At 43.7% G+C, this 22,819-nt stretch overlaps 2 protein-coding genes across 2 annotated transcripts; both read right to left on the reverse strand.

The window, feature by feature from the left end:
- Positions 1 to 293: 293 nt before the first annotated feature.
- trim45 (tripartite motif containing 45) lies at positions 294 to 8,567 on the reverse strand (the record flags this gene model as incomplete). The annotated part of the gene is made up of 6 exons (XM_080838984.1): positions 7,862 to 8,567; positions 6,237 to 6,988; positions 2,334 to 2,463; positions 1,760 to 1,874; positions 749 to 875; positions 294 to 442 (listed from the first exon to the last, which is right to left on the reverse strand). The coding sequence occupies exons 1-6, from the start codon at positions 8,356 to 8,358 to the stop codon at positions 294 to 296; spliced, it is 1,770 nt and encodes a 589-aa protein (XP_080695110.1). The 5' UTR covers positions 8,359 to 8,567.
- Positions 8,568 to 10,992: 2,425 nt separating this feature from the next.
- On the reverse strand, positions 10,993 to 15,066 carry vtcn1 (V-set domain containing T cell activation inhibitor 1; the record flags this gene model as incomplete). The annotated part of the gene is made up of 4 exons (XM_080839735.1): positions 10,993 to 11,105; positions 11,511 to 11,765; positions 14,108 to 14,470; positions 15,003 to 15,066. The coding sequence occupies 4 exons, from the start codon at positions 15,064 to 15,066 to the stop codon at positions 10,993 to 10,995; spliced, it is 795 nt and encodes a 264-aa protein (XP_080695861.1).
- Positions 15,067 to 22,819: the final 7,753 nt, after the last annotated feature.

Genomic DNA, 22,819 nt, shown 5'->3' on the forward strand with positions numbered 1-22,819 from the left:
AACCACAGAGGCATAGAGATGTGAGATGGACACTGATATGCGTACGTATCAGGCATATTGAAACACTATGAAGGATGATATTTATAACAAGGAGGTAGGAGTGTAGAGAGAGAGAGCATAAAGATGTGGAGGAAATGTGGAGGCCGTTCCTCGGAGGAGGCAAAAGACTGAGTACGTGTGTACGTGTGTGTGGGTTTGTGTGTGTGTGTGTGTGTGTGTGTGTGTGTGTGTGTCGGGGGGGGGGGGGGTTGTGTGGTGGTGGTGGTGGTGGTTGAGGGGGGGCACCAGATGCTTCAGAGTTCCACAGTCCTTAACTGGGAGCCGGGTATGGTGCCCACCGCCTGTACCAGGCACTCGGACGCCTCCACTACGCCGCCACAGCAGGACCAGTGGGCCTTGCCCGGGTGCCCCTTGTGCCCGTGGCCACAGCCCTGGAACCCTCCTGAAAAGAGATGCACACAGAGAACACTCATCAGGAAGGAGTGTTAGGCAGAGCTCTGTGTATGCAAGGTGAGTGTGTCCTACACTATAGCAAGGGAGTCAGCACATCTAGCTCTGCCTAAGTTGCCTCTTGAAAGGTTGCTTGCTTCTGACCTGTAAATTAGAAGCTCTCAGAAAAAATTAAGTCACATTCTCTCTTTTCTTTGTATAGGGATCTGTCTTATCTGTTATTTTCTCCATTACAAACTGTTTCTCTCTCTCTCTCTTTCTCTCCATCACCGGCGTACACCTGTAAACATAACAGTACCTGGCATAGTTCCTGGACAGGCACATCTCGCCTCTTTAGCGCCCCCACTGGAGCAGAACGAGCAGCAGTGAAATGTGCCGCGGTGTCGTCGGAACTTTCTCTTCACGTTCAGCACGAAAGGAGAACCCTGAGGCAAACAACAACAACAACAAACGAAAACAAAATCGAAAAACAATAACAAAAGGGTCACCGAATTTCATCCATCACTAGGCTTTAAAGCCACCGCGGCCCTGTTAGTGTATTACAGATAGGCCTGCCACTGTGACACGGCTGATGACCATCATCATTAATATCCCACTGTCCTGATGAAGGCGGTAATTGCCGTGTCATTTCCTCCCCGGCTCGGGCGGCGATGAGAGGGGCAGGGTCATCATTAAAGTTGGCAGCCATAATTGCCACCGTTGTCATGCCGATGGCTGATTTTCTCAGCAGGTCGCCACCAGTCAGTCACTCTCAAACGCCCGTCCTCTTTAGAACTGATCTCAGCTCAGACGGAGGACGGAAAACCTCGGGCTGTTGTCAGAGCTGAAGAGATCGTGCTCTTTATATAGCTGCTATTTAAGTGCTCAGCACAGTGCCATCGACCTCTCTGCACCTTGGGTGTGGTAAAGACTGTGGGGCGGAGGGCAGTGCAGTGGTACTACAGGCCGAGAGGCTGAGTGAGTTATCTGGGCACCACTGCTTTCAGTCATGGGGACAATTAAAGTCAGTGATCGGGGAAGAAGAGCCTCACTTAGCAGGCAGAGTGATGGCTCAATAACCAGTGTGTTGGTTGAGATACCTACAAAGAACATAGACTGGTGGATGGACACAGATAAGAGGCTATGCTCAACCCATGGGAAAAGAATATCACCAACCACATCTAATACACATTGAATATGCTTAACATATTTAGTAAAAATTACAACTACTGTCAGGACATTGAAATACACTGTAAATATGCGAGAATGACTATAAACACATTGATATGTTACAGTAGTTATTAGTAGTTATGTTTTAGCAGTTGGTTACCTTCACGTGCTGCGCCTTCACACACACCCACACAGAGTAGGGCCCAGGCACCACAGGCGTGCAGGAGATGGAGTAGGAGCCGTTGCTGTGGTCTATGATGGACGCCTCCACAGTACTACGGGAGGAGATGAGATTTCAAACGGTGCCATTAGCTGACCCACACTCCCACACACGTACCCGTAATTATGCAATACATGGAGTTGGCATAAAGCATGAAAGCATGATGCAGAGCTGTGTTTACTGGGAGAGTAATGTTCAACACACACACACACACACACACACACACACACACACACACACACACAAAGCCATCACTACAGCTAAGGCCAAGGGACTCGGTATGGCATCGGTATAGCATCGGTATGGCATCGGTATGGCATGGAGATTAACTCCAATCATGTGCCGTCATTCTCTACAGGAAGTGAAATCATTAGGTTTCAAATACATACATTTATATACGTCTTTAAACCTGATCCACAACTATTTTAGAAATCATAAACTAAAAGTAGACTTTATAGGGAGTCTTAGTTGGCGCAGAGGCGTTCGGTGCAGGTGTGTACACAGTCCCACCCACCAGTCCTTGGTCTCCTTGTGCACTATGCTGATCAGCACAGCATCGCCTCCTTTGCCCATCTGTTCGCCGGACGCGTCGCGGCAGACCAGCGTGAACTCTGTCTTCTGGCCCTCCCGGCCCAGCTGCACACCTACAGCCAAAGGGTCGAAAGGTCAAAGGTCAGTCCCAGTTCATCACCTGCTCCTTTTTTTCACTCACTGGCTCCACCTGTGCGCTGACTCGTGCAGTTTCTCTCAGTCAGTCCCCCATGTGGAGAGAAGTGTGTGAGAAAAAGAAGGGATGAACAAAAGAGAGAGAGGCAAAGGGGAAAGAGATAAGCAAGAGTGTGTTTGAGAAGAAAAGCAAAGGAACGAGGAGAGAAAATAAGAAACAGAGATGAGAAAGTGTGTATAATAGAGGAAGAAAGGAAAGAAAGATAGGGAGAAGATTCGAAGAGAGAAGAAAAAAAAAAGAAGTGATGGAAAACAAAGGAAGCAAGTGGCAGACAGAGGCCATTTCCTAAACCTGCTCTCTGAGCTGGTACATCATTCTGGGCACGCTGTGGCAGTCCGTGCCAAGCAGGCCTTTAGAATTCTGCACAGCTCAGCGACGGGCCGCCTAATGTGGGCAAATGACTCTGGTGGAATGGGTAATAACAATGATGAGCTTCAACAGGACCCAGAATTGACACCGATCGTGGTGACGGCCGCCCTGGCTAACCCTTCAGAGAGGAATCACATAAAAGCCCATTACTGCTTGGATCCTGTGGCTCCCTCGGTGACAAAAGGACTTTTTTTTTTACTTCCTAACTGCCTCCGCTGTCCTAGCCTTCGGGGAAAGCACTCTGAAAATGCCCATCAAATCCAAAGCCTGTAGTTTCATGGGTGCAATTCCACAGGCACTTCCTCTGACAGTCTCCACTTAGACATTACACTGTTGCTGATACGTCACTGATAGTCAGAGGTTTATCTCTTAGAAGTCACACAAACACACACACACACACACACACACACACACACACACACAGTGTCACATACTGTATACACATGTACTCAAACACACACTCACACATAGTGTCACATACACACTCACACACAGACAAACTCTCACACACACACACACTCACACACAGCGTCACATACACACACACACACACAGCGTCACATACACACACCCACACACTCACACACACACAGCGTCACATACACACACACAAATAGTGTCACATACACACACTGCAAGGCACTATATCAGCAGCCTCTATGCTGTTATCCAACATAACTTTCTGGCCAAATCCCCTAGGGAGATAAGCTTCAAGTGCTGTTGACATGTGGTTTGGAGACGACCATGGTTCTCAGCGGTGTGCTCAGGAGCTGACAGAGATATACCACACTCGGCACCCTTCCTGCACCACTAATCCGCATTATACCTTCCTATCGCAAACACTCCCAGAAGCCACAGGCAGAGAAAGACAAGGTATAAAATCAAACACAGAGAGGCATACACACTCTCTCCCACACACACACACACACACACACACACACACACACACAGAAATGATAAATATTCTCAAAGAGATAAACAGCAACACACACACACACCACACCAGGCCGCACAAAAAGAGGTTCAGCAGGCAGAGAAAGACACTGTATAAAACCAAACACAGAGATACATACACTCACTCTCTCTCTCTCTCTCACACACACAGAAAATATAAATATACTCAAAGAGATAAACAGCAACACACACACTACCCAAACACACAAACGAATAATAAAATATACAGAAATTATGTGTTCGTAAGTAATGACATGTATTTTTAAAATGTTGGAACCACCTACTGCTGATAGCACTAAACATATGCTGTGCGTGCAATTTATTTTAATTTCAATTGACCGCAACTGTATAGATATAGGACTGTATGCTGTGCTAACTTATTTGATATGACAAGTACTGTAGATGCTCAAACTTTAGTTTTTTACTATATTGTATCGTATCATACATTGCCATTCTCCTCAGCATACCGAGTCATCCATTTCTTAGCTATATATCATCCAGAGAGAGAGACACACACACACACACACACACACACACACACACACACACACACACACACACACACACACACACACACACAGACACAAACACAGAGAGAGAAAGAGAGAGAGAAAGAGACACACACACCCTAAGAGAGACACAGACGCAAAGGCAGACAGAGACGCAGTCAGAGAGACAGAGACACAGAGCGACAGAAAGAAAGAGAGAGAGTATGTAATGAGGACAAAGACAGAGAAGACAGAGAAACAGACACAGAGAAAGAAAGAGACACACACACACAGAGACACAGACGCAAAGGCAGACAAAGACGCAGTCAGAGAGACAGAGACACAGACACAGAGAGACACAGACACATAGACAGAGAGAGAGAGAGAGAGAGAGAGAGAGAGAGAGAGAGAGAGAGAGAGAGAGATACACCCTAAGAGAGACACAGACGCAAAGGCAGACACAGACACAGAGAGACAGAGACACAGACACAGAGAGACAAGAGACAAAGAGACACAAAGAGACAGAAGCACAGAGAAACACAGAGACACAGAGAGACAGAAACACAGAGACCCAGAGTGACAGAGCGACAGAGAGAGTATGTAATGGGGACAAAGACAGAGAGAAGACAGAACCCTATACAAAGAAAAAGAGGAAAACTTAACATGAGTGAGAGGGTAAACACAGAGAGACAGGGAGAGATAGGGAGATAGAGAGAGAAACACAGAGAGACAGGGAGATAGAGAGAGACATGGAGAGAGAGGGAGGGAGAGGGAGATAGAGAGAGAGACACAGAGAGAGAGGGAGGGAGGAAGGGAGGGAGAGGGTGATAGAGATAGAGACACAGGGAAGAGGAGGACACAAGAAGTGGCTTGAAGGCTTCCTCTGGGCATGCCCCTACAGAGCAGCAGAACTGGCCCCTGGAGCAGCAGCCTCCACTGTCCCGCATTCCTGCTCCCTGACAAGCACCCTCACCACCACTTCAAACGTTTCCATGGAGACAAGGAATGCCACCTACTAGTTAGCCCCACATTCCATAGCCCTAAGGCTCCCCTATTTACGTTTGTGTGTAAGCGTGCGAGTGCTCTAAGTAAGTGTGTGTGTGTTTGTACACACAACGACTCTCTGGTTTCCTCCAGTTCTGCAGCTGAACTCGTTTCATGTGTGTGTGTGAGAAGCGTGTTCTGGAACTTGGTCAGAATTGTGGCAGCGCTCTGGCATCCCACACCACGGTCCGCCGAGCCCAGAATCAAACCCATTTATTCTGGGCCGGGAACGAGATCCGCACTGAGCTGTTAGTTCAAGACAGGGCCATTTCACAACACAAAAGAGACAGGCTGACGGACAGGGGACAGCCTGCACACCAGGTTTGCTGGTCAGCACAAACACACACACACACACACACACATATATGTGCTTTCTGGATAGCAGGAGTTCGATGAGAGAATATTCTCATAGCCTGCTCAGGGCAGAGGGAGCTTTACATTTAAGAAACAGAATTTGTTTAGTGCCCACTGCTCCTGCTATCCAGAAAGCACATATTACTATGTAGCCCCCTAGGCCAGGATGTATCTATGGGCTCTGTACTACACATCCATCCCCTTTAGTTATTTCCATGAATAAAAACAAAACTTGGATAATACTGAAATACCGATTAAACGCCACAGCAATTAGCTAAATGTGTAAACACTGAAAAGAGGCCCATTCTGAACAAATATGTTTCGGGTGTGGTCCATAGGTTCACAACAAGAGAGTTCACAGCTCATGTCTGGAGAGGGAGGTTATCATAGCACACCTTGGGAAATGTAGGGAAAATAGTTTTTGTGACAGAGTTCAGTGACCTACAGCAATGCTAAGCTAAGCCAGTGATGTGACCCTCACCTTCCCCCTGTATGGTACATTTGCTGGGGTCCACCGTCTTGGCATGGATGACCCCCACCACCGGGTATCCCTCCACTTCCCCAGCATTCTCAAAGGGCAGGAAGCAGATGCTGCTCCCGTCGTCCAGGGCGACGGCAGCGGGGCTGGGGTCGTAGCCGGTATCGACGACCTGCGTGAGGCGGCGCAGCGTGACGGCCTTGGCGCTGAGGATCTCGGCATCGGAGCCGCAGGTGAGCAAACGCTCGGCAAAGTCAGCAGCGCCACGCGCGTCGGCCAGCGCCTGCCTCAGCTGAGCCCCCTGCAGGTGCAGCTGGTTGCGGCGCTGTGTCCGCAGCTCCTCCAACCGGCGCAGGAGCCCGCGGCAGTGCACCTCCACCGCGCCCGCGTAGCCACGTGCATACGCCCGCACCTCGGCCGCCAGCACCTCCGTCCGGTTGCCCAGCTCGTCCTGCGACAGCTCCACACGCCGCAGTGACTCCTCCAGGTGGCCCATGCGCGGGCGCAGGCTCCCGGCTACCATCTCGCGGATGCGGTCGCCGTGGCGATGGACCACATCACGTGCCGGGATGCAGCGGTGCTCGCGGTGGAAGGTAGCGGCGCACTCCAGGCACACGGGCGTGTCGCACGGCTCGCAGAAGAGTCGCAGCTCCTGTCCTGGGTGAAGGGTGCAAAGGACTGGCCGGGACAGGCGACCCTGGGTCTTCAGCTCTTCCAGGCTCTGGATAGAGTGAGATGACGTTCTCTTCTGTCTCCTACGTGGGTAAAGGGATAGAATTAGTACAGAGGAACAGCGGTAGCTATATGATAGACATATTATCTCTTATTTGCCCTGCATCTTTTTGATGTCTGTACAAAGGGAGGTTGGTTGAAGAAGTTGATTGATAGTCCAAGAGAATATCTGTTAGCAGTAGAAGTAGTCAAGTAGGAACAGTGTAGGTTGTATGTGTGGCACTGGTAGACAACAGGTTGGACCTATCCTCTCCTGTCCTACATGGGTACAAAGTACAAAGACAGACAGGAGTAACTGTATAGTATGTGGCACAGATTGACATGTTAAGAGTTTGGCCTAATTCTCCCTGTATCTTCTTGTTGGCAGTATAATATGAGGAAGAGATGTGAGGCATGTATGGGCCCAATTAATTCTGTATTTGCCAGCCTCTGTAACAATGATAACACTACTACAATAATGCTTGAACACCTGAGGAGGAACAGCGTTAGCTATATGTGTGACACTGATATGGACCTGTTCTCTCATTTTCCCTGCATGCTTTTGATGAATGTAGAAGGCAAGTAGTTAAAAGGAGTTGTTTGATGGCCTAAGAAAAACAGAAATTCAGACAGAGGAATGTTGTATTTGTTCTGTGTACTATGTAAGACCGTTAAACGTAGGATACTGTGCTGGCCAAATGGTAGTGCGTTTGTGTTGGGGGGAGGGGTAGCTGTGTGGACAGATAGGCCACAGTTCACAGCACAGCAAGTTAACTATCTCAAACTTTACTGGTCTGAAAATATTTCAGGACACTTAGCTGTCTCAATAGGAAGTCTCTCTTTGACGAGTCAGTGACAGTACCTAAAAAAAATCAGCTAATGCTGCAGAATGACAAGGTTGTCAGTGAACATCTCACCTGTGGGCTTGACTGCAGAACTCGCAGAGGTTGACACAGCACACCTCGCATCGCTTCCCGGCGTCTCCCTCGCCGCAGAGGTCGCACACAACACAGTTTTCGTTCAAGAGAGTCTCCATGAAGACCTCGTCCAGAGCGAGGTGGTCTGTGGTTAACCCATCCGCCCCGGAGGTCGGAAGGTCCACCTCGGAGTCACACTCCGGACACAAGACGGTGACTGAAACGTGGTTGCCATTGTACTCCGTTTTGGGTAAAAGTGCTTTGCCATTGATTCCAGACAGTGAGAACGGCTCCAGTTGACGAATGCAATCAGCGCAAAATGTATGCAAGCATGGTAAAATTTTAGGTTCACGGTATAACTTTTTGCAAACCCGACAGACGGCTCGCGAATTGTTGACAGCTTCGCCGTTATCTTGAGGTCTTGAAGAACTGTCAATCTCTTTAAGCGTTGACTTTGTTTCTACATCTTTAATCGCATTTTCATTGGAAACCGACATGTTTTAAAGTCATTAACTCCAATGAGTGTTATAGGCAATAGGTTCGCAAAGTGGTTACCCACGACCAATGAACAAACAGCTGCTCAAACCTTGAACAACCGTAATAAACTGACTAAAACGTAGGCCTGATGTCGATTTTTGTTGTTGACAATCCGTCTTCAAACGCACATATTTTGTCCAGCGAAGCATTGAACATATCAACCCCCACCGCACAGAAACTTTTCCCCTGAAAGTTCATTCTTCACTTTTCTCTTCAGCTGATATTTGACACTCGGTTCCTTGCTCTACTCCAGTCCAATCACCATGTGGAAACGCCGTTCAAGGCGTGGCCTGGGCTACCATCCGAGGGCTATGTCGGGAGAGGAGAGGCCCATCGACAGGGTCCTGCGAGCCTTAACTATCTTAAAGCCGTCTGTCCCCATCTACTGGTAAGACTCCAGTCAAACATGATAAGTATTCCCACGAAGGAAGTTGTTTTAGGTTCAGTTTGATTGATTGTCATTTTGTCTGTCAGCAGGATTACGCATTGTGCATTTTGGAGCGGATCCGCATCAAGGATCGGATCGAGGTTTTGTTTTCACTAGCTCTATTATCAGGAGATGGCGCATATTGGCCTTTGGGGAATTCTGCGCTCCCCGAGTGCCCTTCTAGTAGCAGAACTGTAAAACATTTGCAAATCAAACTGTCATGGATTTTATATCATAAAACCTCTACTATAACATGAGTGACATGACCATGCTATTAACCTTATCGTCCATGAGTCCCAATATTAAATATTTGAAATTATATATAAACCACATATAACATTTATTATCTTCATATTTAATAACTTTCATTTCATATGTTTGTCCTTTACATTTTTTTGCAACTTTTGGAGAAAAAAAATACAGAAGAATACAAGAATGAGAAGCTCCAATGTGTGACACGACGAATACGATTAATCTAGTTAACAATATAACAATTAGCCTGAAGGGATATGGTGCGGCATTTTAAAATCGGTCTGACAATCTACTATCATGTTTCAACAGAAGAAACACCACAGTTTATTCCTTGAAAAACTGTCCAGAACTCACGGCAAATTGTCCATCTTTTTACATTGTAATCTTGTCTGACGCATTCAGTTTCAAGGGGCTGCTAGACGATGTCATGGTTGGCTTTAACCAAAACTGTGACAATTTAACTTCGGCCTGGCTCTGCCCAGAATGCATACTCTTTAAAATGGCTCTTACAGAATGCATACTGGCTCTGTACCTATTGATAACATTTTACACTTTGTGGAAGCCTTCGCAGGAAATAAAAGTTTAAAAATATGAGAAATAATCGGCAGATTCCATACAACCACACATGTAACAGCACTGCACTGCACTGAAAGAATGGGAGTTCAGAAATTCTATATATTATTGGAGAATACAACTTTGCACATTGCACTGTAAAATGTGATGCGTTGCGTTTACTTGAAGGAATCCAGGAAACCGGTTGCCTTGAACAAGTCAAGTACATTGAAATAGAATTTTCAAGTTCGGTGAACTATGGAGGCTAAGTAGGCCTACACCTTACTAGAAAATTCAATTTCAATGTTCTTGACTTGTTCAAGGCAACCGGTTTCCTGGACTCCAAGTAAACGCAACGCATCACATTTTACATTTTAATTTAATTGTATTTATTTATTTTATCTTTTCAGTTTTTTTTTTTTTTTTTAAGTCCTTCTTGCATAGATGTTCAGTGTTTTACAGATGTTCAAAATATCAATGTGCATAGAGTATGTTTAATACATCTGAGTTACAAAAGAAAAGTAAGGTTATTGATTATTCAAGATGTGGATACAATAAAAGAAAAAACTGCTTGAATAGCTGGCTACTGTGTTTAATTTTGGTAATGAGTGTAATGAATGTTTGAATGAATCTTTTTTTTTTTTTGTCCAGTGATGCTATCATCCACTGGTGCTGGTAACACTCAAATTGTTCTTTCAGATTTGAACAGGACTTGACCCTAAAATTAGGTAATTAATTATGTGAAATGTATGGGAATTCCCCTTAAAGGCAACATGTATAAACTGTGAATTAAACTGTGAATCCTACGGCTGAGCAACACAATTGTGCTGTTGTTTTAGCAGGATTGAACCATAAAATAAGGTAATAAATTCGGTGGAATGTATAGTGATTCAGCTTAAAAGCAAATGGTTTATACTGTGAATATAACAGAAATTGACTGTAAAATAGGGCAATAAATGATGTGGAATGGATAGTTTTCCGCTTAAAAAACAACAGGGTTGCATTGTGGATTGTACAGCTATATACCATGAGCCTACATGCAGTTTCACTGTTATTTTAACAATAACTGCCCTTAATTGTAACATGTTGAAACTGTTGGTTTTACATGTCTTAATATACCTTACCGTGAATCCATATACAAGATCACTGTGTTTTTTACGGTGAAAAAATGGCAACCACAGCTGCCAGTTTTTCTCCGTAATTTTGACAAGATTTTTTTTTACAGTGCACTTTGTACCAATGATCACACCTATATCGCTCGCTTTACCGCTTGTACAAAAGCGTGCGTGCTCTCCTGTTTCTGCCGCCAAACTAGGTCCCAGACATATTAGTGTTTTTTAGCGCGGATGTATTTTTGGTCATCTCATGTTAACAGCAGGCAGAAAGACAGCAGTGTTGGGACGAGGCACGAGGACAGCAGCCTGGGTGATGAGGTGTTGAATGTGAAGTCGGTCCTCACTGGCACGTCAGAGTCCCCTGTAGTTGTACAAAGGAGAGTTTGTTTGTGATAATACAGCCTCCACAGGCCCATATTAAGTTGTCTGACAGTGTGACTAAAGATGAAGTTTACATAAAGCAATTGAACAATGCCATAGCATAATTAAACATGCATTAAACATAATTTGAATGGAAATACATGACAGTCTCTCGCAGTGGAGGGGACATTCTTGAAGCAAATTCAAATGGAGACATGTCAAGTCTATATTTACTTTTAGGGCAACTGTCCTCAAGACTGTTTATTTCTGTCTGCTACTCGCTTGACAGCTCATCAACCTGCTTGCCTGGGGACCTTCTACTGTGCATATGCCATTCACTAGACTGTGAAGCATCCTGGAGAGAGTTCCTGTGTGCTGTATGCTGTGGTTCTGTTGACTTATTTACCTGTCAGAGTTGCCTCGGAGACGGCGATGACAAGATGGTTAGTGATAACGAGGGTGTAGGTTTCGTCCCTGTGGGCGGGTTCTAGCAGGGTGCTCATCACCCGGAAGATTCCGACCGAGTTGTTGAAAAACTGGGTGCTGCTGTTTAGGGCGCGGCCCGTGTGATCCGCCCAGGTGGCATTGGGTTTGGGGAACCACCTCTGAGCCTCGGCTGTTAAGCTTGTCCCCACCTGTTTGAATTTGGGAGCGGAATATGCTGGAAGGATACAAAACGATTGATTAGCCATTTAGAAATGCAATTAATTTGAGAAACATCAACAAAACATCACAGCATTTCATACACTGTTGCTTCCATATGTTTCATTGGGTATGATCCCAAACACTCTCAAACTACCTTGAACCTTGAAGATTTCTTTTCCAATCTTTCCTCTCATACTTCCCCATAACTTCATCTTAAGCCACACTACAGTGTTTGACTTCACTAGAACTTGATCATTTTCTCACTCTGTTGAACACAACCAAGTTACGCTGAGAGACAGAAGTCTTGTCTGACTTTGAGCAACTTCAATAGTTTAACCTATATCTCTTTTCTCTTTATTTTAACCTATAGCTCTTTCTTCTTCCACTCGGAATGATCCTGAACTCATGAAAGAAACAAAAAGTTTCCTCCGTTATACAATAATGTGACGTGTTATCACAACATTGCGAGTCATGACCACAAGTGAGTGTGGTATCTTGTCGTGTGCTTGGTTTCCTGTGTTTTGGCGGTTGGCAACACAAAATAATCATGGTAAAGGCCAGTGAAGTTCACTGCGCATTTAGTCTGGAATGACCTTATCAGTTGTGATATGTTTGACACCACTTGGCTATGCTGAGGCTACACAAACATTACTCACAGAAATATCAGCCTTGTGTGTTTAGCAAACGGCCCAGCAAGTTAATGGTACTCATATTTCAATGCCATAATGGAATTACCACCATAATATCGGGCCAGCTATTACCATTTAAAATGAGAAGTAATTTATTACAGAATATATATACAGTACTGTGCAAAAGTTTTAGGCAGGTGTGAAAAAATGCTATGAACTAAGAATGCTTTGAAAAATGTAGACAATAAATGTTTTTTTTTTATCCATTTACATGGTAAGACTGAGCACAGCAACAAGACACAACGTAGTTATACTGCATCAGCAGGGTCTCTCCCAGACAAAGATTTCAAAGCAGACAGGGGTTTCAAAATGTGCAGTTCAAGCTCTTTTGAAGAAGACGTTGAGGATCGTAGACGCAGTGGTCAGCCAAGGAAACTTAATGCAGCTGATGAAAAACACATCAAGCTTATTTACCTTCGAAATCGGAAGATTTCAAGCAGTGGCATCAGCTCAGAACTGGAAGAAACCAGTGGTACACAGGTACAGACATTTACTGTCCGGGGAAGTCTGGCCAGAAGTGGTCTTCATGGAAGAGTTGCAGCCAAAAAGCTCTACCCCGACAAGGAAACAAGGCCAAGTGACTGAACTAAGCACGAAAACATAGAAACTGGGGTGCAGAAACATGGCAGAAGGTGCTCTGGACTGATGAGTCAAAATTAGAAATATTTGGCTGTAGAAGAAGGCAGTTTGTTCGCCGAAGGGCTGGAGAGAGGTACAATAATGAGAGTCTGCAGGCAACAGTGAAGCATGGTTGAGGTTCCTTTCCAGTTTGGGGCTGCATTTCTGCAAGTGGAGTTGGAGATTTGGTCAGGATGAATGGTGTCCTCAATGCTGAGAAATACAGGCAGATACTAATCCATCATGCAATACCATCAGGGAGGCGTATGATTGGCACCAAATGTATTCTGCAGCAGGAACATAACCCCAAACATACAGCCAATGTCATTAACAACTATCTTCAGCTTAAAGAAGAACAGAAAGTCCTGCAAATGATGGTATGACCCCCACAGAGCCCTGATCTCTACATCATCGAGTCTGTCTGGGTTTACATGAAGAGACAGAAGAATTTTAGGAAGCCTACATCCACAGAAGATCTGTGGTTAGTTCTCCAAGATGCTAGAACAATTTACCAGCCGAGTTCCTTCAAAAACTGTGCGCAAGTGTATCTGGAAGAATTGATGCTATTTTGAAGGCAAAGGCTGGTCACACCAAATATTGATTTAATTTAGAATTTTCTTCTGTTCCTTCACTGCATTTTGTTAATTTATGAAGAATTGATGAAAATAAACTGTTAACACTTCCATTTTTGAAAGCATTCTTAGTTTACAGCATTTTTTCACACCTGCCTAAACCTTTTGCACAGTACTGTATGTATATATATATATATATATATATATATATATATATATACTTTTGTATTCACCAATCCAACTAAATGTGATTTACAGAGGGCTTTCGGCATCTAGATCAAATCACTTTAAGTGCTCAAAAATACGATAACCATTCTGTAAGCTTAGTTACCTTATCTTCTTTATACAGTTCTGGCATTGTGTGTAACAATGGCAGTGTCACAGTTTAAAAGATTTAGCGCATTGTATTGACACAAGCGATTTCTAACTATGTGCCAAATATATTACATTATAATACAAGTTCATGCAAGTGTACCTACCTGCTACCCAGAGATGAATGTTGATAGACCCCTTGCCACTAGGGGCGCTCACGATGCACTGGTACACGCCCTGGTCCTGCTCTCTAACTCTCTGCAGAAGAAGAGAAGCATTCCCACTGGCCAAGGCATTTGGGAAGAGTTTGGTTCTGTCCTTGAATGTGGGGTTCTGGTCAACCAGGTCTGGAGCCCGGTTCTGGTAGCGGTACACCACCCCTGTGAGACCCACTTTCTCCCAGGTGACGGACACGTCGCCAGACTTGGACTGGCTGTCCTGCTTTGGGCTGAAGCTGCAGTCCAAGACTACGTCCTGCCCAAGGTTCCCAACGGGGGAGCGGTTAGTGGCTCTCAGAAAGCCCTGACCACCTGCCAGTTGGAGAGAAGGGAAGCACAGTTAAAGTATAATGTGTGTATAGTCATCCAGTGGCACATGTGAATACAAACAAATAGATCATACCTTATAGCAGACACAAACACACACACACACACACACACACACACACACACACACACACACACACACACACCCACACACACACACACACACGCATGCACATAAACACACACATACACATACACTTACACATACACATACACATACACATACACATACACATACACACACACACACACACACACACACACACACACACACACACACACACACACACACACACACACATACACATACACGTACGCACCCACACACACACATTCACATGCATACTCACATTCACACATGCATACTCACATGCATACTCCCGTACACACACACACAAACACACACACATATACATACAAACATACATCAAAACATACATGGTTGCATACATACGTAGATACATTTCCCTAAAAATATGGAATGTTATAATGTATAGTGTCTCGAGAGCCCACTGACCTGAGAATGCGATGGCCAAAAGCAGAATAATGAACCCACTCATCACAAATATGAGGATGATCATGCTGTGAGAGAGTAAAAAATTACTAGAAACAGCTAAATGACAAACACTACGCACAAAGCTATTTGCACTTTAGTCCAACAGTCCTGCCATGTTAAGCCATTTCACTTATTTGACAAAATGTTCCACAACAACCTAAAGCAATTTCAGCTCCAAGAGAACACTTTCAAATTCCAGACCCAACTCAACTGCCATCTGGGTCTGACGTACCTGCCAAAGATGATATTCCCAATGGAAGCCATGTTGCTCTCCCCCTATTCCTCTGCTGGGTGAGAACTCCCTGACCAATCCTAGCCTGCATTCGGTGTAGATGCAGCCTTCAGTGTGTGACTTTGAGTCTCACCTGTGTCGTACCTGTAGTTCACCTCATGCCAGGTAAATGGATGGGAGGAGTGCGCTCTGCCCTCCTTAGGTCAATATTGTCTGGGAGAGGTATGTGCTGACGGGCTTAGGTCATGGCTCAGGCCCGTAGGCCCAGTCAAAGAAACTCAGACAGCCCACACAGTGGTTCTGGGTGGTTCCCCTTCCGTTTGTTATTACTCCATTTGGGCATGGTTTGGGCAAGGCGGTCTGCTTCTGCACATGTTACAGAGTGTTTTCAGTGAAGCACATACCCAGATCAGTAGCCTATATTATAATTATAATTATAGTGTTTGTATTCACTGGGTTCTGGTGTTAACGGTGATATCGGAAGCACCAGGGAGGAAAGCTGCCCGTGTCCAAAAATTGCCGCAATTTCTCTGAAAAGGTCAGCATCTGACATCAGCATAATGCAGACTAAAAGTCCCCTTACCAAAAGTGTTTACATGAGCCTCATGTGCAGCACCCATGACCATGCCACATACAACTATCACTTCTACATTATCAGAAATACTAGATGAAGTTAGAAGAATAGAGGTTTGATGCTTGGCCAAGGACTAGATTGATTCACATGCTTGAGTCAGCATGTGGCCTGGGCCATACTGAGGACACAGATACATCGTGATGCCAGTTGACAAATGGAAGGTTGGTCCCAGTAGTGTGATCCTGAGGTAGGGAAGTCAAATCAAAACTACCAAATTTCTAGGGAGGTAACTGTACAGTTTCCACATGTTTATATAAAGTTAGAGGTCATTCTTATAATCCAACAGGTGTTAGAACTCTCACGCCATAGCAACTGGCTCGTCTATTTCTTACTCAGACTCAGCGGCTCAGGTTAAGGTTACAATGCCTCATTCTGGACATGATGTCCCACAGACTATGGTCTCTCTGTTGACCAAAGCTGCTGGTGCGTTTGTGCTCTTGGTCATCTTCTTCATCTTCAAGTACATCTTCAAGCTGGATTTCACCTGCTCCTGTTCACCAGGGATACACCCCTTTGGCATACTGTACATGGTCCTGCCACCATGTATAATATATCTACTGCTATTTGCAATGAACAAAACCTACCAGAGGCTGTTTTGTTTTGGTCCTTTCCGAAGATGTAACAATTGCTGCAGTTTTGCTGTTCAACAAATCCTCCAGCTTCTCTCCACTGGATTATTCTGCATAGCTGCAGTGTTTATAGATGGTGACTGGTATGTATGTCATAAGGGTAATCAAGATGAAATACATATGAAGATTCCCTGCACAAAGGATAATCTGACATATGAAGAAAATAAATTCGTCATTACATGCAAGAATAAATCTATTGTAAGTCATAACTAAATATATTTTCTTTATACATTTATGAAAATCAAACGTTCCATGCAAAAAAAGAATTGATCTTTTGCATTTATGTTTAGTTCAGTTTGGTGTTTGGCAGATGGATTTACAAAAGAAATGTCAAGGCTACACATTGCATAGTAGGACTACAGAAGATGTGTAAGCTTATTACGCTAATTAAAGGCATAATATGCAGGATTCCCTTGGAGCTCCCCCTAAAGGTTTTTACTAGTATTAACGTTTACTCCAGTGTCGTAAAAACACATTCACTTGTATACCAGTGAGTGGAGTCAGTGAAGACGTGATCAGAAAACAGCGAATATGTCAACCGAGGTAAGAATATTCAAAGATTTTACAGAAATATGACTGCAGAGTTTTATTCATTGTGATATCGGAGATGAATGCTAATTCAACCAAAAGAATGACAACATTTAGTTTAGAAGAAATACCGATCGTGTTTTGAGCCTACAATGTTTTCTAAGTGTTTGAATGTGGAGTCGCCTACGTGCGATCTAATACAATATTGTAACACCAAAAAGCTACAAATTCAGAATTTACATTAGAAAGTGTAATGACATTGGAACGTGTAATTTATTATAAGCTAGCCAGAAAGCAGGTCGAACTACTTCCGCCCGAGCGGCGGGCATCGCCAAGAAAGTTACATAACGTAGTAATTTGAGTATAGACCCCCGATGGCAGTGAAGGAGGCGGAAATCGCCCTATTAAAAGTCATTGTAGCGACACAATTTTTTTCAAGCTGTTATTTTAAGGTACAATTGTTACATACGGTACCTTTAACATGATTGTCCACGCATGAGAAGGATTGCATGCTCATAGATACTTTTCTGGTTGAGCTCCAATCTGCTGCTTTATATATGTGCCTATCAGACTTATTTATATTATTATTGTGTCTATCAGCTAGACTTTTTTATATTATTATAATTTACTGTATACGGAAATAAAAGGGCTGCTTTCATCTATTATCTGGGTTGTGGGCTTAACATGAAACTTCTCTTCCATAACTACTGTAGGTCATTGGCTTATCTTTAACCTTTGCTGGCGCTGCTTTGTGGGTGATATTTTCATGGTGTTTGATAAAAGGCAAATGCGGGGATTCATATTACAAAAGACTCTATGAAGATCACCTCTCAGAAGAAACTGAGACGAACTTAAAAACGGCATTGATTGAACTAGCCCGAGAACGATCTAAAGTAATCATCCGTGAACCCATCAAAATGATCAGAGAAACCGAAAGACTACCAAGAGAACAACCCGGTGAAAATAATACCAGGAACCACGATTTGAGGGCGGACGTCGAGAAGGCATGGACTTCTATTTCAGAACTGTACTTCTATCAGTCGGAGAGGGATGAGTCATACGAGATGTCGTTGTTCAATGGGCACCTGCAGAAAGAAAAGGACACGGCCATAAGACAGAGCTTACAGGACCAGGCAGAAGGGCAAGCGGCCGTCACAAATCAAACACGATTAGAGAAGTTCTTCATTGAATTGGCCAGAGGAACATCCGGGAAGGAACAGAGAGGAGCTCTTAACCAGACCAGACCAGACCACACCAGACCATACCCAACCCAACCCAACCCGACCCGACCCGACCCGACCCGACCCAGAGCAGAGCAGAGCAGAGCAGAGCAGATCTTTTCAGAGCAGAGCAGACCAGACCAGATCATTTCAGAGCAGAGTAGAGCAGACCAGACCAGACCAGACCAGATCAGATCATTTCAGAGCAGACCAGACCAGACCAGACCAGATCATTTCAGAGCAGAGCAGAGCAGAGCAGACAAGAGTGATAGACCAGACCAGACCAGAGTGACCGAACAGACCAGACCAGTATATTTGCCATTCATATACTAATTTATATTGTCTGTTTGTCAATATTAGATAGCTGTCTGCTTTTGTGAATAAAATAGATTTAGAGTAAAATAGATTTAGTATTCCAGTGTTGATTTACCACACTTTAAAGTAATAAATATGTCTGTATTTACAAAAAGTTCACTTCATAGGCAACCTGTAAGCCTGCATAACTAAACAAAAGTACAAATTCACTAACAACTATGACGCCATCGTAGAGATAGCCAAGCCAATGTCGTCATCTTGTGGTTATATCATGTACTACACATTTATCAGCAAACCTGATTAGAAATGAAACGGCAATGACTTGTCTTTCCTTTCACACTTACACCTAATAAAATAGACTAATAAAGATAAGTGATTTGCATTGGGCTATGCTTGAATTGATTCTTTGTTGGAATTTTAAATCGATTCTTTAGGTTTAGCTTTTTTGTCAACTAAGATCTTTACAATCTCATCATCTTACAACATGAGTTCCAAACCATACATGTTTTTGAGCTGCAAACTACTTATGACAGGGTAGCGTTGATAGTGAAAAACAACGAAAGTCTTATCTTTATATCTTCCTGTTATTTCATGAAGCAGCCCAGAATCTTCCACATGAAATATTTTGTGTCATGTATGCTGGGAAATCCATATTTTCACAGGTCATATATTATAAATCACCTTATCTGATGTTGGGGGTCGAATGCAAGTATCAACCACACTACAAAATGTTAGCAGAAGAGGACAGCTGGGTTAAAGACAGATCTTACATGATTCACAGAATGACAAAAAAGCCCACTGGCTTAGTTATCATCTTCTTTATAAAGACATTTAATTACGGATTTCCAGATTGACAAATCATTTCAGAATTGACTTGATGGGGAAGCCAACAGTGTTATAACACCCAGAATGCAATGGTCCATGTTATGGTCCGTCACAGACCAGATGGATTCATTATGAGACCAAATGACTGTCTTTATATAATTTAGAATTAGATTCTATAAGGGACTAACAAAACCTGTGCGCAACACAACATTAGGAATGAACACATTTCTACATGCCATATTTATATATCTCCGCTCTCCTGGCGTGGTTGGACAGAACAAAAAGTGAACGCACTCACACGAGTTCAGAGTTTGAGAATGCAGTGGCTTGAAATGGTTGACAGCAGAGAAGGGGGCACTGACCACAGCACTTATGCATTGAGTGCACAGGCTAACCACAGTCTCCATCGCACAGTGCCTTTGGGCCTATTGCAGACTTATTACAAGTGACACTTACAAACTCAATTATACATGAGGCAAAATCAGACCAGAATTAATGTCGGAATCAGTGTTCATACATATGCCAAATACGATGACAATATGGTCTAAGTAGCAAGTTAATCTCCCACCCTTTAAAACCTTGACAAGTGACAAACTCTTGACACACTCATATTCATGGTTGCACGCCCTCCTCACATGCCGAGGTTACAGGGCTGGTGGTGGTGAGGGGTTGAATGTCACAAAGGCTGCTACTTTTCATCTTGTGCTGGAGCTAGGGGGCTCAGGCCTTGTATATCAGTGGATAACAGCACATAGATACACTGATTCATTTACAGTATGTGTAACTGCATGTAATATTAATCGCTCCAGCCTTTCAGATAAGGCACATATCAGCAACTGCTTGGTTCGACAGGGAAACATAGACCTGGATCAGTCTGGGTACAAACAGGCTGTGGAGCAAACCCAGTATTCAATCTTGTGCTTGCATGGTTAGTATGGAAATAAATACTTTCATGCTAAGAAAATATGTATTCATAGATAAAGTATTTTGTGTCATTATTATACCATAAGTTGTTTGGTGGGTATTTTAGGTATGATTAACAGTATGGTGCTCTCAGTTGTTTTGTATGGCATGATACCTGTGGGTGGTTTGGGTGCATTCTGATGCCTAAATGTTAGAACATTCTCATGTGAAACAGGAAAGCACAAGTCACCACACTGTCAATGCTAGAGCCACAATGCCACAAGCAAAACAAGAAGTGAATGCACTCACCAATGCACTCCATTTTCTTGCCTCTGTGCATAAGGCAAGTCCCCCCCAAAAAGCCTCAGATTTATGTATTACTTTTCAAAGCATTGAGCAATTATTTATTCTTTTCTTTTTTATGTTAGTTTAATCAAATGATTTATTCTTTTGAACTAACTTTGTTGTCTGCCTCCTTTTTTTATGTTGTGGTCACAAGAGCCGGTCCGTAACATAAAAAGGACAACAAAGTGAATTTAAAAGAAGAAATAATTGTATTAAACTAACATAAACGGCAAAAAGCAAGAAAGAGTGTCTATGAGTGTATGGATGGATATGTACATTGGCCCTGAGATCTAAGGGCAAGATCAATCTCCGGAGAGGGAGAACTGCAGGTCTTACATCAGCAACAAAACAAAAGTAGGCCGTAAGGCGCCTGGCATCCAGACTTTATTGCAGGACACCTCAACTTGAACCTCAACACTTGACTTTGAGACGTTTACACCTGAAAGGCCCAGTTGGCAAGAAGATGGCCCCAGCTTGTGTTGACCCCACAGTGGAAATGCAGCCAGTGAGAGTTTTGGCCACAATGGGAAGTCCCCAACCAATAGCACTAAGAATTTAGCATCATCTCCTGTGTATAACAAAAGTGTATGCCTTAGCAAACTGAAAGACTTTAAGGGCAAGAGTTAGCATAAGCTTTCTCCGGCACACATTTACAAAAGTTAAACCACTATCATTGTTTGACATTTGATCAGCAATGGACATAGACGATGTGCAGGTTTCAAATAAGCTATAGGCCTACATACAACTGATCTTGACATGCTTAAAATATAGGGGGCTACAGAGCTGTGCTTTGTAAACCCCAACCCCTCCACTGTACTTTTCCAGACCGAGGCTATACTTATTATGCAGTTGCTTCCCTATAACATTAAAATCAGAATTATACCATCATTCTCCTTCCCAGAATGCAATGATTCATGTTATGGTCCATGACAGAGCAGATTGATGCCAACAGTTCATGAGACAAAATGACTGTCTTTAGATCATTAAGAAGGGACTAACAAAACCTGTGCACAACACAACATTAGGAATGAACACATTTATACACGCCATATTTATATATCTCTGCTCTCCTGGCAGGATTGGACAGAACATGAAGTGAATGCACTCATACAAGTTCAGAGTTTGAGAATGCAGTGGCATGAAATGGTTGACAGCAGAGAAGGTGGCACTGACTGACCACAGCACTTTTGCATTTGGTGCATAGGCTTACCACAGTCTCCATCGCACAGAGCCTTTGGGCCTATTGAAGAACAAGTGCCCCTGCAAGCCTGTCTCTCTAGTTTTAACTTGTCAGGCAAGCAGGAATATGACACTTACAAACTAAATTAGACATAAGAGGCAAAATCAGACCAGAATTAATGTTGGAATCAGTGTTCACACGTGTGCTAAATGGGGATGACAATATTAATAAAATACTCACACACACTCATGTTCAGATATGTAAATATCTAACAAAAGTAGCAACAGTCATATATTCTGATTATATAAACATAGGACAAAAAGTAAGGAAATTTGTGTTTGGTAGATTATTTCTTTGTTGTAACAATGTTTCCTGGCAATAAATCTTATACCGTTGGAAAGCATATTTATTTCCCTTTTAAATGGTGCCACATTTGTAAGGAACATTTGTGGGATGAGCAACACAGCTGTTTATGTGGGGAGCACCCTAGCAAAATGTGCCAAAATTATCCTATTCTCCTGATGGTATTCACTCTTGTTTTGAGCTATTTGGTGGATTGGATGATTGAACTCTCGATCAGTAACAGGGAACAAAAAAAGAAATATTGGCAATTTAACACTTTATTCATTTAATACACCGTCAGAGAGAGAATGGCTGACCTGCTTTGAGTCCAGGTCTCAACCCAATTGAACACTTGTGGGATCAGCTTGGGCGTGCTGTACATGTAAAGTGACCAACACAACCAAGATGGCTGACCTGCAACGACTCCTGGTTGAGGTAGGGGATGCCATCCCACAGCAATGTGTGACCAGGCTGGTGAGCATGAGGAGGAGGTGCCAGGCTGTTGTGGCTGCGTATAGATCTTCCACCCGCTCCTGAGCCTCCTGAGGGTGTATTTTATGATTAAAGTGCAAAATTGCCAATGTCTTGCTTGTTCCTTGTTACTATCACTCTCTGCTTAAATGTA

This window comes from Sprattus sprattus (genome assembly GCF_963457725.1).
Source record: "Sprattus sprattus genome assembly, chromosome: 5".
Classification (NCBI taxonomy): Eukaryota; Metazoa; Chordata; class Actinopteri; order Clupeiformes; family Clupeidae; genus Sprattus; species Sprattus sprattus.